Source organism: Dromiciops gliroides, chromosome 5, assembly GCF_019393635.1.
Source record: "Dromiciops gliroides isolate mDroGli1 chromosome 5, mDroGli1.pri, whole genome shotgun sequence".
NCBI lineage: Eukaryota > Metazoa > Chordata > Mammalia > Microbiotheria > Microbiotheriidae > Dromiciops > Dromiciops gliroides.
This window is the reverse complement of record NC_057865.1, coordinates 64,877,322-64,890,443: the sequence shown is the minus strand read 5'-3', so window position 1 is coordinate 64,890,443 and position 13,122 is coordinate 64,877,322. Positions and strand designations below refer to the sequence as shown.

Here is a 13,122-nt window from a genome sequence, read left to right as displayed (position 1 = left end):
GGTAGGATTTTTGTAGTAGCCTTGAAATCCTATGCTTTTATTCCTTTTCTTTTCAACCTAGTAGTAGAGACCTGGCTTATGGCTAATGGGAAAAGGATGTAGGGGGTTCAGTTGACAAATAAGTGTCTCTGAGTTATGTTTGATATAGTTGCCAAATAAGTTGATATAATCTTCAGTTGCATTAATATAAATATAATGCCCCAAAGAAGGGAAATAAAACTCCCATGATAACCATTGCCAGCTTGAGTCCATCTCAAGTGTTGTTTTAGCTTATGGTGCCACATTTTAATATGAACATTGGCAAATGGAAACCTTTTCAGGGGGTGGTGGCCAGGATGGTAAAGAATTTGGAACTGATACCATAAGAAATGTGGTGGTGGTGGTGGTGGTGGTGCTGGTGGTGGTGCTGCTGGTGTGTGTGTGTGGGGGGGGGGGGGGACGCAAGGGGTTGCTTGCCTGGGAAAAAAAAAAAGCAGTTGGGAACATGATAGCCGATGATATATTAAAAGGCATGCCATGTGGAAGAAGGATTAGACTTCTTTGTCTTTCCAGAGGGCAGTGGGTGGGAGTTAACAGGGAGGCAGATTTTAGCAGGGTACAGAAAAGAATTGTCAAATGGAGCTCTCAGGGGAAAAAAAAATGGGATCCGGCTGCTTTGTGAAATAATGAATTCCTAGTAACTGCAAATATTGGAGCAGAGGCTGTTTGCCCACAGTCAGGGATGTTGGAGAGGGCAGACTTTGTTCCAGGGAAGGTTGGGTTAGAGTACCTCACAGTTCCCCACTTCATTCTAATAGAAAAGGTTGACATGGCTATAAGAACACAACTATTTTAATTCATTGGTCCACAGCTGAAGTGCAGAGGAACAAGATGAACCACATTTTTCATTCTTTGATGACTAATAAACACACCAAACCTTCGTAATAATCACTACATGTTTTCTTCCCAAATCTACCCATCTGTGACTTTGAGGAAAAAGAAAGTTTTCTTTTTAATGAAAATAAATGTCTTGCTAGTTTTTTCCCCCCTCAACAAAAGCCCTTTTTTCTAGCCATCACATTTCTACTTTTTTGAAAGAATCCCTCTTTCAGTAACAACACCTACTTCCTACCCTATTTTCTGTGTGGTGTTTTTGCTTCATGTTTTAAAACCTTGAATGCCACGACACTCTTTAATCTCAACAAACTCATCACCCTATTTTGTCACAAAAATCCAGTATTTTGATTACACTGCAAGATTAAGAACAGTAGTAAAGTGGTGTTTTTATTTTCTAACATAAAACAAATGATAAAATGGTAATGATTGTCTACTCTAATACATAATCTTGAAATTTACTGAGGTATTGGATTGGTTAGTGGATTCATGTTTTTCATTGGCTATCACAGAGCTTCCCCATAATAAATAGGGGAGAGGCCACACAACTTGTATGTTTGGTAATTAAAATTTTCTGCAGAGACATACTTCAAAATTACAGTACATACACAGGTTACCGATTATAAAAATAAATTCATAAAAATACAGGCCCACACGATGCATCAAAACATAATTATATTCATAGCATAAAATTATCACTTAACCCAGAAGAATATGGTTGGCAGCTGTCATACATACTATGATGAGTTTGGAAAAAAACCTTCATTGAAATTACTGAATTTGTTGTACTAGATATGTTGTGGCAGTGTGAAGATCCTTTTAGTATGCTTATTTAATATTTCAACTCTTTTTTTTTGCTCCCTATAGTTGTTGCTATATATGATTATACAAAGGACAAGGATGATGAGCTATCTTTTATGGAGGGTGCAATCATTTACGTTATAAAGAAGAATGATGACGGATGGTATGAAGGAGTCTGCAATCGAGTGACTGGCTTGTTCCCTGGAAATTACGTTGAATCAATCATGCACTATACTGATTAAAATTTTTTGCTTTTGAAGTGGGATCTTGTATTCAATCATACTGTGGGACAACTATAATGGTGAACAGATCTGTCTTACTGTTTTAAAATGTGCCCATATTTTCAGGACATGCTGTTTATCAGTATGATCGAATGTCCATCCATGAGCATAACTTTTGGGAGACAGTTTATGTATTGCTGATGAGCATTTTGTACAAATAACTGTCTATAACAGGTTATGCTTATGTATTTGCTTATGCATTCTTAATTTTATGGCCAGCCTAAATATTCTGGGGAAGTAGGGTTTAGTATTTAATGAATCATGATTCCAGTTGTGCCATTACGTTTTTCAGTGCAGCATGGTAACTAACACTACGTTAGACTAACAAAAGTTTAATGCTAGTGCTGGTCATACTTTTGTTTAGTTTCTTGCTCATTTTTGAACTATACTATTTGTTTAAAGCATGCATACAAACTTATGTATTGAAATATACTTTAAAAAAAATCCAAGATGCTTCCAATTTGTTGTAATCTTTACTTAGAGTACTCACACAAAAATTTCTTAAATTGTTGAGTCTCTAAGGTATCCATGTGAAACAAAACTGGGTGGTCTTCTGTATGTTGTAATTTGTACCTAAGTTTTTTTAAATGAGTGAATTTGCATTTTCACTTTTTCCATTCATAAATACATAAGTGAACCAAAGGTCTTGTCCTTTCCTTCATTGGTTTGCTTTTTAAAAAATAAAAATATGGATTTATTGCAGAATAATGCTTCTATTTTCTCAGCACATTCTCCATAAACAAAAAATTGGTGTAAGCCTTATATTAACTTGCCCTGACTTAGAAGAAAGTGATTTATTTTGGACATTTAAAATATAAATTCCTTTTCTAAAATTTTCTTTCAAAGCTAAGATGTTGTATAAAAGGGATCAGATTATTGTAATTAAAATTTACACAAGATTGTCTAATTATGGGGGTCCAATTTACTGCCATACCATTCCATGAGTTTTACAGCTGCCTTTTTTCAGGTACTATTGATCAAATGCTGGTTCAGTATAAGGAAATTGGAACACCATTTACAGATAACTTTTGTAAGAGTGGATGCTGTAGACTTTTGTACTGGCTCTATCAAATCCATTATCTGGCTGTGGCAAACCAAAAGAAGAGCAAGTAGGGAAGACAATAGTTACTATGTTAATTGTGAAAATAGGGACCATTCCCAAACTGGAGACTTCATTTGTCATTAAAAGTATCACATGCACTTTGTGTGTCTCCTCTCGATTTAAGGAAGGGCTTTTGGTCAGATCTTCAGAGGTGACGTTTCTGTTCTTTCTTGTCTTGTCCAACTCTGTGTTACTTAGGCTATCTAAAGTAGAACACGCTAATGTGGGTGTCTGTGCATTGAGGGCTTGTTTGGATTTCAAAGTTTAGTCACTTGTATCAGGTATTGCAGATTTTGGCAGTGAATGAAAAAGATCAGTATAAAACATTCATTTTGAAAATTAGATAAACACCTTTTATTTCATCCTAGGTCAATGTGACTGCTTTATTCCTTTGTTTATTGTAAACATGATTTCAATATCATTAGTGATCAAATAACTTTCATTTTGTTGTTATCAATTGGAAAGTTTTCTTAATTTGTATATAACCTATTGTCTAAATTTTATGTACAGTCTTTTATAATAAATCATTCTCCTATATACAATTTTGGGTACTGTTAAATATAACCAAAATTTAAGTTTGAATCTGAAGTTTGCTGTTTCTCTGTCATTTTTATATTCCCAAATGTCTTATAGGAAAGGTGAAAAATCCAAATCTTTTAAACATTGATTATTTATTCTTATTATGGCCTTACATGTGGATATTAACATTGTAAACAATATCACACATAAATAAAACCCCCCATTAAAGTTTACAGCACTGGAACCAAGGACAGATTCAGATGGTTTAATGACACAGTTTATGGCTTCCTTCAGTACAACTGGCTTTAAAAAGTTCTTTTAAAAATTGCCAATAAACAAGGTCGAAATAATTTTTTTAAAAAATGATTTTTGGTAATCTGCAATGAAAGAAAAAAAAAAGTTCCATAAAATCGCTTAGGCACGGTCTGGTAAATAGCTGCCACAGAAAATGGAGAGATGTCATTTATCTCGTGTGAGTACAATTTCTGTGAGTTGGATGAGGGCATCTCTCTCAGGAGATGGTCGGAGTTTACTGATCTCCCTTATTGCTTTATGGCAATATTGTTGGGCGAGGTAGGTTGTTTGTTGCACACCATCACTCTGTAGGAGGAAAAAATGCATGTTACTGAAAACGTACCAGCCTTTACTTCCACGGCCATAATGCAAACATGTTAGGGTGTTCACTGGGTATTTCGTCTTCCTATAAATAACAGGCAGTACAGCCTTGCGGATGGAGAACAGACTATCTGTGTGACTGTGGGCAAGAAGTGCACAAGGATCATAGGCTGAAGGAGCTCATCAGCAGCACCCTCTACTAAAGAGGGGCACAAGTAACAGCAGTCATTTATCATAAGAAGCTTCCTGCTCTGAAATTAGATGACTTCATGATGACACTACATAGCAATATATCAACTGGTTTTTCAAACCCTAAGTCTCTTATGGAGCTAATAAAGAAGGAATTTTAAGGTGGACTTAGAAGCCCTCATTTTGCCCCAAACCTGGCCACTCCATTGCCAGGCTCATTCCTGCTGGGAACTTTGCCAGATGGACAGCTTCCAGTCTGTTCAGCTGGCACAGCCTCCCTACAGGAGGCTGTCCTGAGCCCTGCAGCAACTCTTCCCTTGCTAAGTGCTTAAGTCATTTGTTGGCTCCCTCCTTCCCTTCAGCTGATTTTCACCTTAAAAAGCTGAACTGACTTTACAGTTATCCTCACTCTCTTACTAATACTAAGACTGTGAGTTCTGTGGTGCAGTAGGATACTGGATCTGGACCTGAAGATCTGCTCTCAAATCCTGGGGCTCGACCACTGTGGCTGTGTGATAATGGGGAACCATTTCCTTATGTATTGTGAGGAAGTCAAGCCAGATGGTTTTCAAGTACCTTTCTAACTCTCAATCTTGGATCTTATGATTTTGGTAAAGATAGTTTGTAATTACTTCACAAACAACTGTCCAAATATACCACTCAGCAATTCTTTTAGCTGCATAACTTAGAGATGTAGTCCAAGATGACAACTATTTCCAAAGCTTTGAATTCACCCTCAAACCAAAAGGCTCTAAAGAGAATTCTCAAAATGTATCAAAATGGCCCATATTGTTGGAAGTGAAATGTAGAGATTCCCAAAGTGGCAGTGATTACTGGAATGTTAGCTAGGAATGACACAAAACGACACCTCCTACTATGGTAGCAATATATAGGATGGCTATGGGAATGTAGTCAGGAGCACCACTCAGGTTAGGCTCAGTACCAGATCTAGATGAGAATGACAGTACAGAAAGAAGGACTCCAAAAAGCTGGGTGACAGGCTGAAGGCTAACAGCAAAGGATGATCCCAAAGTTTAGAAGTGGCTGAATGGTACCATTGTGGAAAAGCCAAATCTTAGATGGGTGGGGGATGAAAGGTGAGGTCATAAGACCTGCCATTTCCCCACTAATGCAAATTTCAGTCCTATTATTTGTATTATAGTTAAACTATTTTGCTTGGCTTTAAAGGAAGCTGATACATTATAATGGATAAAGTGATGTTGGTACTTACTTGCAGTACGTATTGCCAAGCACGTTCGACATCTCCTGGTAAACTGAACCGTCTCATTATCATTGCATTCATTTCTGGAAACTAATCATAAAAGAAAAACTATTTACTGGTACAGTTCTTAATACAAAATAAATTTGCCATCTAAAGATAAAATTTTTATTGCTCTGATACTCCTACACAAGACTTGTTTTTATCTTTAAATTCTCATCTCTACAACCTCTCATTGATTCTCTTGTTCGCTCATATAGCTACTCCTCTAATTCTGGCCACCTCCTCCTCAAGTGTTCCTGTTTTTGGTCTCCGTTTCCAAGCCCTTTTCTCTACAGCTGCCAAAATGATCCTTTCAAGACACAAGTCTGTCCCAGTTATTTTACTGTTTAAAAACTTTCAGGGGCTCCCTATTGCTCCTAGGATAAAAATGATAAATTCCTTGACCTGACTCTGATAACCTCCTACAATCTGGTTCTACCCTACCTTTTCTGCCTTTATTCCCATTATTCTCCTTCACACATTCTTAATTTCTGCCAAATTAAACTGTTAGCTACTTCTTAAATTTGCCACATATCTCCTGTCTTTGTGCCTGTTCAGAGGCTAACCTTCAACCATGAAATGTATTTCCTCACCATATGACCATCCTAACCTTTCCCCCTATTATTTGCAGACATGTTTAAAAAATAGATTCTCTTTTTATAATTACTTGCTTGCAATGTGTTGAAATCTGACTACCCCAGCCACGGGCCTCTCCAATGGCTTTTTTTTTTTGGGGGGGGGGTGCGGGGAGAGAATATGGATTCTAAATTTCAGTTTACCCTATACTCTTTGTGCACATATCCTTTACTAAGAGTGCAAGCTCTTTTTTTTTTTTTTGTGAGGCAATTGGGGTTAAGTGACTTGCCCAGGGTCACACAGCTAATAAGTGTCAAGTGTCTGAGGCCGGCTTTGAACTCAGGTCCTCCTGAATCCAGGGCCCTTGCGTTATCCACTTTGTCACCTAGCTGCCCCTGCAAGCTCTTTTAAAAGATAGACTACTGTTTCCTATCTCTAATACCCACGAAGCTTGGTAAAAACACATCCAGTATCAAATACTGGGTTTCACCCAAATTCTACCCCTTTAATTCAGTGACACTTGGATTGATTTTAAGTAGTGTCTCTGCACCAAGAAAAGAATAAAGATGTCCCCAAGTTTAGCTATCCATCTCCCCTGAAAATGAAAGCCTGTGCTCAGGTGTTCTCTGTTTAGCCTCATAAAAGGAGAAAAGTGTTGTCTGTCACTTTTGAAATTCTAGCAAACATTTTAATTGAGCATTTTAAAGGAAGGAACAGAAGGTGGTTAGGCTCATACTAGCAGTTCCCTCCTACAGCTTCTCTAAGTATCACCTGCAACAAGGGATGAAAAAGGTGCTGTGAATAACAAAGCTGCACACAAGCAAGAGTTTACTGACGAGTTACTCTCCCTGCTTGTGACACCTAAGGACACCTAATAGGGAACTAAGAGTAGTGGTTAAGAGTAGTTTGAGATTGCCTAATGAATATTATAAAATCTAACTAGAGATGACTTTGTTATGACAGACAGCAAAAAAGATCAAATGGGGATGGTACAGATATATCATTTTGGAGACCAACCTGCTTCTACTAAAATTGAATTCTCTACTAGTCATTCTCTTAGTTGACAAACCTACCACAATAATGAGAAAATTATCTACATTTCCCTCTACATAGTCACCTAAGGCTTGAAATGAGAAAAGAACATCTGGAAACCTGTAATTTAAAATTAGCACGATTCTTGGAGCTTGTCAGTGGCTGACAGTTTCCGCTACTGATAATGGGCCTTAACTTGTAGTTTTATTTTTAAAATTCACAAAGCTTACTCCAAATCCAGCTGACTTGTGGCTCTCGTGTCAAGAGAATCTGCACAGAAGAAACTCGGGCCATTTCTTCACACGCAATGCTTGCTTGTTTCCTGCTTTTGTCTTGGGGAGGGGATGCCCCTTTCTCAGACTGTTCCCTTTTTTGTAGCTGAGATTCTTCCCTTTTCAAGCTGTAGTGCTGACGGATGACAAGGCCTGAAATCTTGTGGGAATGAGTGTGCTGCCCATCCTGTGACTTAGGGATTTCCCAATGAAACAAGGATGCCAGCATCTTGGGACCTCAAGCTCTAGTCCTTTAGTTCAGAGCACCTTTTCCTCTTTTAATTCTTGATTTGTTTTCTTGCCTGCATTTCTCTCTCCTGCAGAATGGTAAGCTAAAATGAAACCTAGGCCGCTCATGTCCTGAGGTGCAGTCACCAACCTGACCTCAGTGTAGGCCTGAGGCCAGTGGGGGAAGTTAAAAAAAAAAAGTTGTCCTGTGAAGCCTAATAGGCAAAATAACGCTCTGGGTCTATATCCAATAAATGTCCAACCAGTCTCCAAAGCCAAGGGCGGGCCCTGCCCTTAAGGAGCTCATTTTGTACTGGCAGATGCCAGATGAACAAAAATAAAAGATAAACTGAAGGAGAGAGTAAAAACGGGCCTCTACGGGCAGCTAGGTGGTGCAGTGGATAAAGCACTGGCTCTGGATTTGGGAGGACCCGAGTTCAAATCTGGTCTCAAGACACTCAATACTAGCTCCATGACCCTGGGCAAGTCTCTTAACCCTCACTGCCTCAAAAACCAAAACAAAACAGGGGACACTGACTTTTGAGGCTCTGGTCTGGTGTTGGGGTTAATAAGCACCTAAAAAATACCTCCAGGTCTCTGAAGGGCATGCTTGAATTCATATTCATGGACATTTGTTTTGTTTCATGTAGCAGCTGGAAAGTACTCACTACAAGGAATGTGCAAGAATTGGACCTATGGTGAAGAGGTTCCCCCCCCCTTCTTAAACACCCTCACTAGCCAGTAGCAGCTGCTTTACCCTGACTGCTCCCTCAGAACCCACTGGCTGAACTGTGCCACATGAATGACGACAAATAGGAAGCCTTCAGGAAAATGTGGGGAGGCTTAGGTAACGTGAGAAGAATCAGAACATACCACCTGCCAATATGATAAATGGAAACTGAACCAAAAGGCAGCTCCGCTGGTGAATCTCAGTGAACCATCTCAGTCCCAGCAGAGGAGACAACAAGGGGGCCAAGGGCTATAGTTCCCTAAGTTTTTAGATCTGGCCACTTTTTGACCAGTTCTGTTGAACACTTTTTCTGCACGTCAAGCAAAGGTTGAGGTGCTGCTGATAGCAGAGTATAGACAAAAGAATCTATTAAATCGGGGTGGGGGAAAGCTACGGAAGTAGTTCCATATTTTAAAAAATAACGTACTTGGTACACGTGGTCATTCTTTTACATATGTTAAGAGTGGAGTGGGCAGGGGCAGCTAGGTGTCGAAGTGGATAAAGCACCGGCCTTGGATTCAGGAGGACCTGAGTTCAAATCCGGCCTCAGACCCTTGGCACTTACTAGCTGTGTGACCCTGGGAAAGTCACTTAACCCCAATTGCGGCACTCAAAAAAAAAAAAAAGTTGAGTGGGGGGGGAAGGTTGATTGTCATTAACTTAATTTTCTAATCCTGGCCATATCTATCAACTGTTTTCACTTCTCTGCAACCTGTGTGTCCCCCCCCCCCCTTTTTTCCCATGGCTCTCAGGATAGAAAACAAATGTATTCCCCATTCCTGCCTTAAAATACAAAGGCTTATTGTCTACAGTCTCCTCAGACTCAGGAACACAATGTATTCTTCCTCATCACCTGTGTAATTCTTACCATCACTGTTCTGGGATGAGTCATTTGGCTGGCTGAGCAGACAGCACACCTTTAAAATGAGGGGTGTTGTGTGGCTAGATCATTTTCTTCCCCACCTTCAGAAATGGGAAAATGTATAAGAGGGAAGGACAACACAGTGGGTGGAGTCTGGCTTCTCTATCTAATTTTATACCAGTAAAATGGATTCTACCTGCAAGGTACTGAAACCTTTCTTCAACAGCCTTCATATGCTGCCTCACTGCTGGCTACTATCCAACCCCAAACCTGAAAATAATCCCAAAAACCTCCTCTCTCCTAGAGATGCTGTGAGAACTGGGGTGGCCCTGCTAGCACCTGCTAAAAGGGGATTCACCTTCTCATGTGGGAAGAGGCATGGTCACTGCAAATTCAAGTGATTTCCAAGGATAGAGCTGCCTGTTTCAAGCTGCAGTGAAGCTACAAGCTGTCTTTTTAAGGCTAGGAAAAGAAAAGCCTCAGAGCTAGAAGGGACCCTGGAGGTCACTGAGGTCCCAGGGTCTGGGCCAGCAAATATCTGAGGTGGCATTGGAAGCCAGTCCTCTTCCAGTCCAGTACCCCAAATGCTGAATATCTGATAGGCTTGCTATAACAGACCAAATCACACAATGAAAATACCTGTAAAGTAAGATTTGCAAACTCCACATAATGCTCCTCTTACTTCAAGGTGTCTGAGCTAACTCCCAAGACACTAAAACGTTACTGAGGCTTCTCAATCCTTGTAGCCTTCTTTTAAGGCAGCTTCATTTATTCTCTCCTTCTTCATTTACTGGGGGCTACGAGGCTCTCTAAGATCTCCTGGGCTCCCTCCTTAATTTTATGAATTCCTCTATGGCCCTGCTGAAAACAACAGGAGACTGCCTTTCACGTCCATGGAAGAACTGAAGATTCCATTGCTTCATCTGTCTGAACTATGTCAAGGTCTTGTTTATCTAGCAGACCTGGGGGTTTCTTTTAAGTCAAGCCTTGGAAAATCTCAAGTACTCGTCCCCCAAATCAAGAGGTAAAAACCACTCAGGTGAAATCTCAACTGCCAACCAATTTACTGAATACAAAGAACTTACTGAAGAAGCCATGAGTTCCCTATCTATAGATTCCTGTTCTAAAATGCAACCTACCTGCTGGCAAGCAAATAAGACCGGACCAGTGGCTAATCCAAGTTTCAGATCTGATGCCGCTGGTTTGCCCAGCTGGTCAGTACATGAAGTGAAATCCAAGACGTCATCTATCAGCTAAAGGGGAAAGAACAAATGTCAAAACCCAGTCCAGAATGCCATCCGTAGGAAGTATTTTTAAAAGGCCCTAATTCTAAAGTAAAGCAAAACCCCCAAATTTCAAGAACCTGAAATGCGATGCCAATATTTTTTCCATATTGGTAGGCAATTTCGTGAACTGCTGGGTCAGGGCACCCTAGGATGGAGACCTGAAATAAAAACAAAGTTCTTTGATTTAGGACGTACATTGGGACTTAGAAGATCAACATGTCAAAATGTGCAATAGGGACCTAACCATTGCCTTACTGAGTACGCACTGATTGCTAGAAGGTTACCCTTGTGCTATCCCATCATTTCACAGATCAAGAAACTGAAGCTCAGAAGTGATTCCCTCTGTCACACGGGAAAAGTGGCAGAATGAGAATTCTAACCACTTTCCTGACTAAATATGGCATGCTCCACCACACAATGCTGCCTCACATAAATGTCCAATTATATCAAAATGACCCCCAATAGGATATGGCCGGACTTCACACCACTCAGAAATATCACCAATTCACTGTTTCATTAATTCTGAAAAATGTGAAAAAATATGCTTTTGTGGACATGTAGCTGAAACAAGGGATGGACTTTTCTCCGCTTCACCTCTGTAGGGAAAATAGACATGGCAGCAGCACACAGGTGGCAGTGACCCCTGGCCATCATCAAACTGACATTTGTTAAGGGCTCTCATAGTACCAGCCATGTCTAAGGCACTTACCTCAGAATGTAACCTCCTTGAGGGTAGGGTCTTTTTTTTTTTTTCATTGTGAGCTTTATACAAAGATGATGAAGAAATATTTGTTGAACAAAACAAACTAATCACAAAAAAACTGACTAGATAAAATTCTTTATTTTCTTTCCTTTTTGGGGGGGTGGGGGGAAACTGGGGGAAAGAGTTCACTTAATTTCTGATAGGAAGATATTTCTTTCAACAAGCTCTTCCTTGATTCTTTGCTTATAACTAAATCCAGCTATCTAAATCCCTGTGTTCGGATTAAATGTAGACAATGACACATGATCCACAGTGCGCCAACTCTGAGATAGATTTCTGTTATTAAGGGGTGGATTTGCACCATGCCTGGATGGTGAACACTCCACATCTGTGAGATCCCAAATTATCCCCTATGGGCCAAAGGTGTATGTCAGTGCAATGACCAGGGTTAGGGCTACTGTCAGAATTCATGGAGTACCAGGAGTACCTGCTGGTCATTAGAGGTGGATCAAACCCTGTGGCTTTGGTTTTTGTGGCACTATGTTTTAACCAGCTCAGGTAAAAAGGCTCCTGAAAGCAGCTAGGTGGCTCAGTGGATAGAGCACTGGCCTTGGATTCAGGAGTTCCTGAGTTCAAATCTGGCCTCAGACACTTGACACTTACTAGCTGTGTGGACCTGGGCAAGTCACTTAACCCTCATTGCCCTAGGGGGGAAAAAGGCTTCTTTTCAGACACCACAGTATGATGGAGAGGATGCTGAGCTTAAAGTCAAGAGGCTCAGATCTGAATCTTGCCTCTCTGAATCACTGTTTCCTCATCTGTAGAATGGGGATGAAGCCCTACTTTTTACCTTAACGGGATAATAACTGTCCTGTGAGGAAAGCACTTTGGAAACTTTCAAGTGCTGTAGAAATGACCTATGCCAGGAGAGACAGCAGAAAACATTGCAGATGTAGAGCTCACAAAGAAGTGGGCTCAAATTCCAACTCTGGCATTGGCTCATCATCATAGCTAGTCACACACTCGAAATGTCTCAGGGTTCTTATATGTAAAATAAGGGCTACTAGCTATAAGACAACGCACGGGAGCCACTGTCACGGCCACCATTACGTAATCATTCTACAAGTCCAATACTTAATTATCTGCAACAGAAACGGGACTTTTACATCATGAAGCTACAGTCATTTTATATGCCTACAAATGCCTAGAGGAAAAACGGAAAGGAAAAGGTGATTCTAAGCTTAATAATCGTTATCCAAGACAAAACAAAGCGTTACTTCAAGTCGAGGAAAACAAAGATGTTTGTTGTCTTTTGGCCTTATATGACCTAATGCTATACTCAATTATATAATGCATCATTTCTTCAGAATCACAATGGGGCTGAACCACACACATATGTAACAACGCAACACTACTGATCTTGTAAAAGCAGTAATGTTTCAGAAAACACACAAATAAATTCTTTTGTGACATTCTCCAAACCTGTTAGAGGTCTGGCTTTGTGACTGTGTTCTATAATGTACACATTACTCTCAAATGGGGTATTCAGAAGAGCCCCAAACACCTCTTTTTCCTCCTACGCTGGTGGAACACGGGCCTTTTAAAGATTTTCCTGTTTCCAGAGTTCCTGGAAGACCAACTGGCTAACTCACTTTCTGCTTGCCATTCTGAGCATACTGAGCCCAGTTTGCAAGAATCAAAGATCAGGTTAAAAGAAAGAAAAACACCAGAGCTGGATCAGAAAACCAAACGCAGATCTGCCTCTGGCCTTGACTTGGAAGCAGTGTCCTAA

General features: G+C 40.2%; 2 protein-coding genes across 13 annotated transcripts in view; one reads left to right on the top strand and one right to left on the bottom strand.

The window, feature by feature from the left end:
* Positions 1-3,552, top strand: part of ABI1 (abl interactor 1) — a 111,343-nt gene extending 107,791 nt beyond the window's left edge. For 3 of the 9 annotated variants that reach the window (XM_043965706.1, XM_043965702.1, XM_043965708.1), the window contains one exon: positions 1,741-3,539. In XM_043965706.1, the coding sequence (XP_043821641.1) occupies positions 1,741-1,916 (176 nt within the window). In that variant the 3' untranslated portion in view covers positions 1,917-3,539. Of the gene's footprint in view, positions 1-1,740 lie in introns of all 9 variants that reach the window. The other 6 variants (XM_043965707.1, XM_043965703.1, XM_043965701.1 and 3 more) reach the window with 5 other exon arrangements.
* Positions 3,553-3,620: 68 nt separating this feature from the next.
* The window catches only part of PDSS1 (decaprenyl diphosphate synthase subunit 1), a 37,047-nt gene continuing 27,545 nt past the window's right edge, over positions 3,621-13,122 (bottom strand). For all 4 annotated transcript variants that reach the window (XM_043965709.1, XM_043965710.1, XM_043965712.1 and 1 more), the window contains 4 exons: positions 10,705-10,785; positions 10,481-10,594; positions 5,612-5,692; positions 3,621-4,176 (listed from right to left, as the gene is read on the bottom strand). In XM_043965709.1, coding sequence (XP_043821644.1) covers positions 4,036-4,176; positions 5,612-5,692; positions 10,481-10,594; positions 10,705-10,785 — 417 coding nt within the window. In that variant the 3' untranslated portion in view covers positions 3,621-4,035. The remainder of the gene's footprint in view (positions 4,177-5,611; positions 5,693-10,480; positions 10,595-10,704; positions 10,786-13,122) is intronic.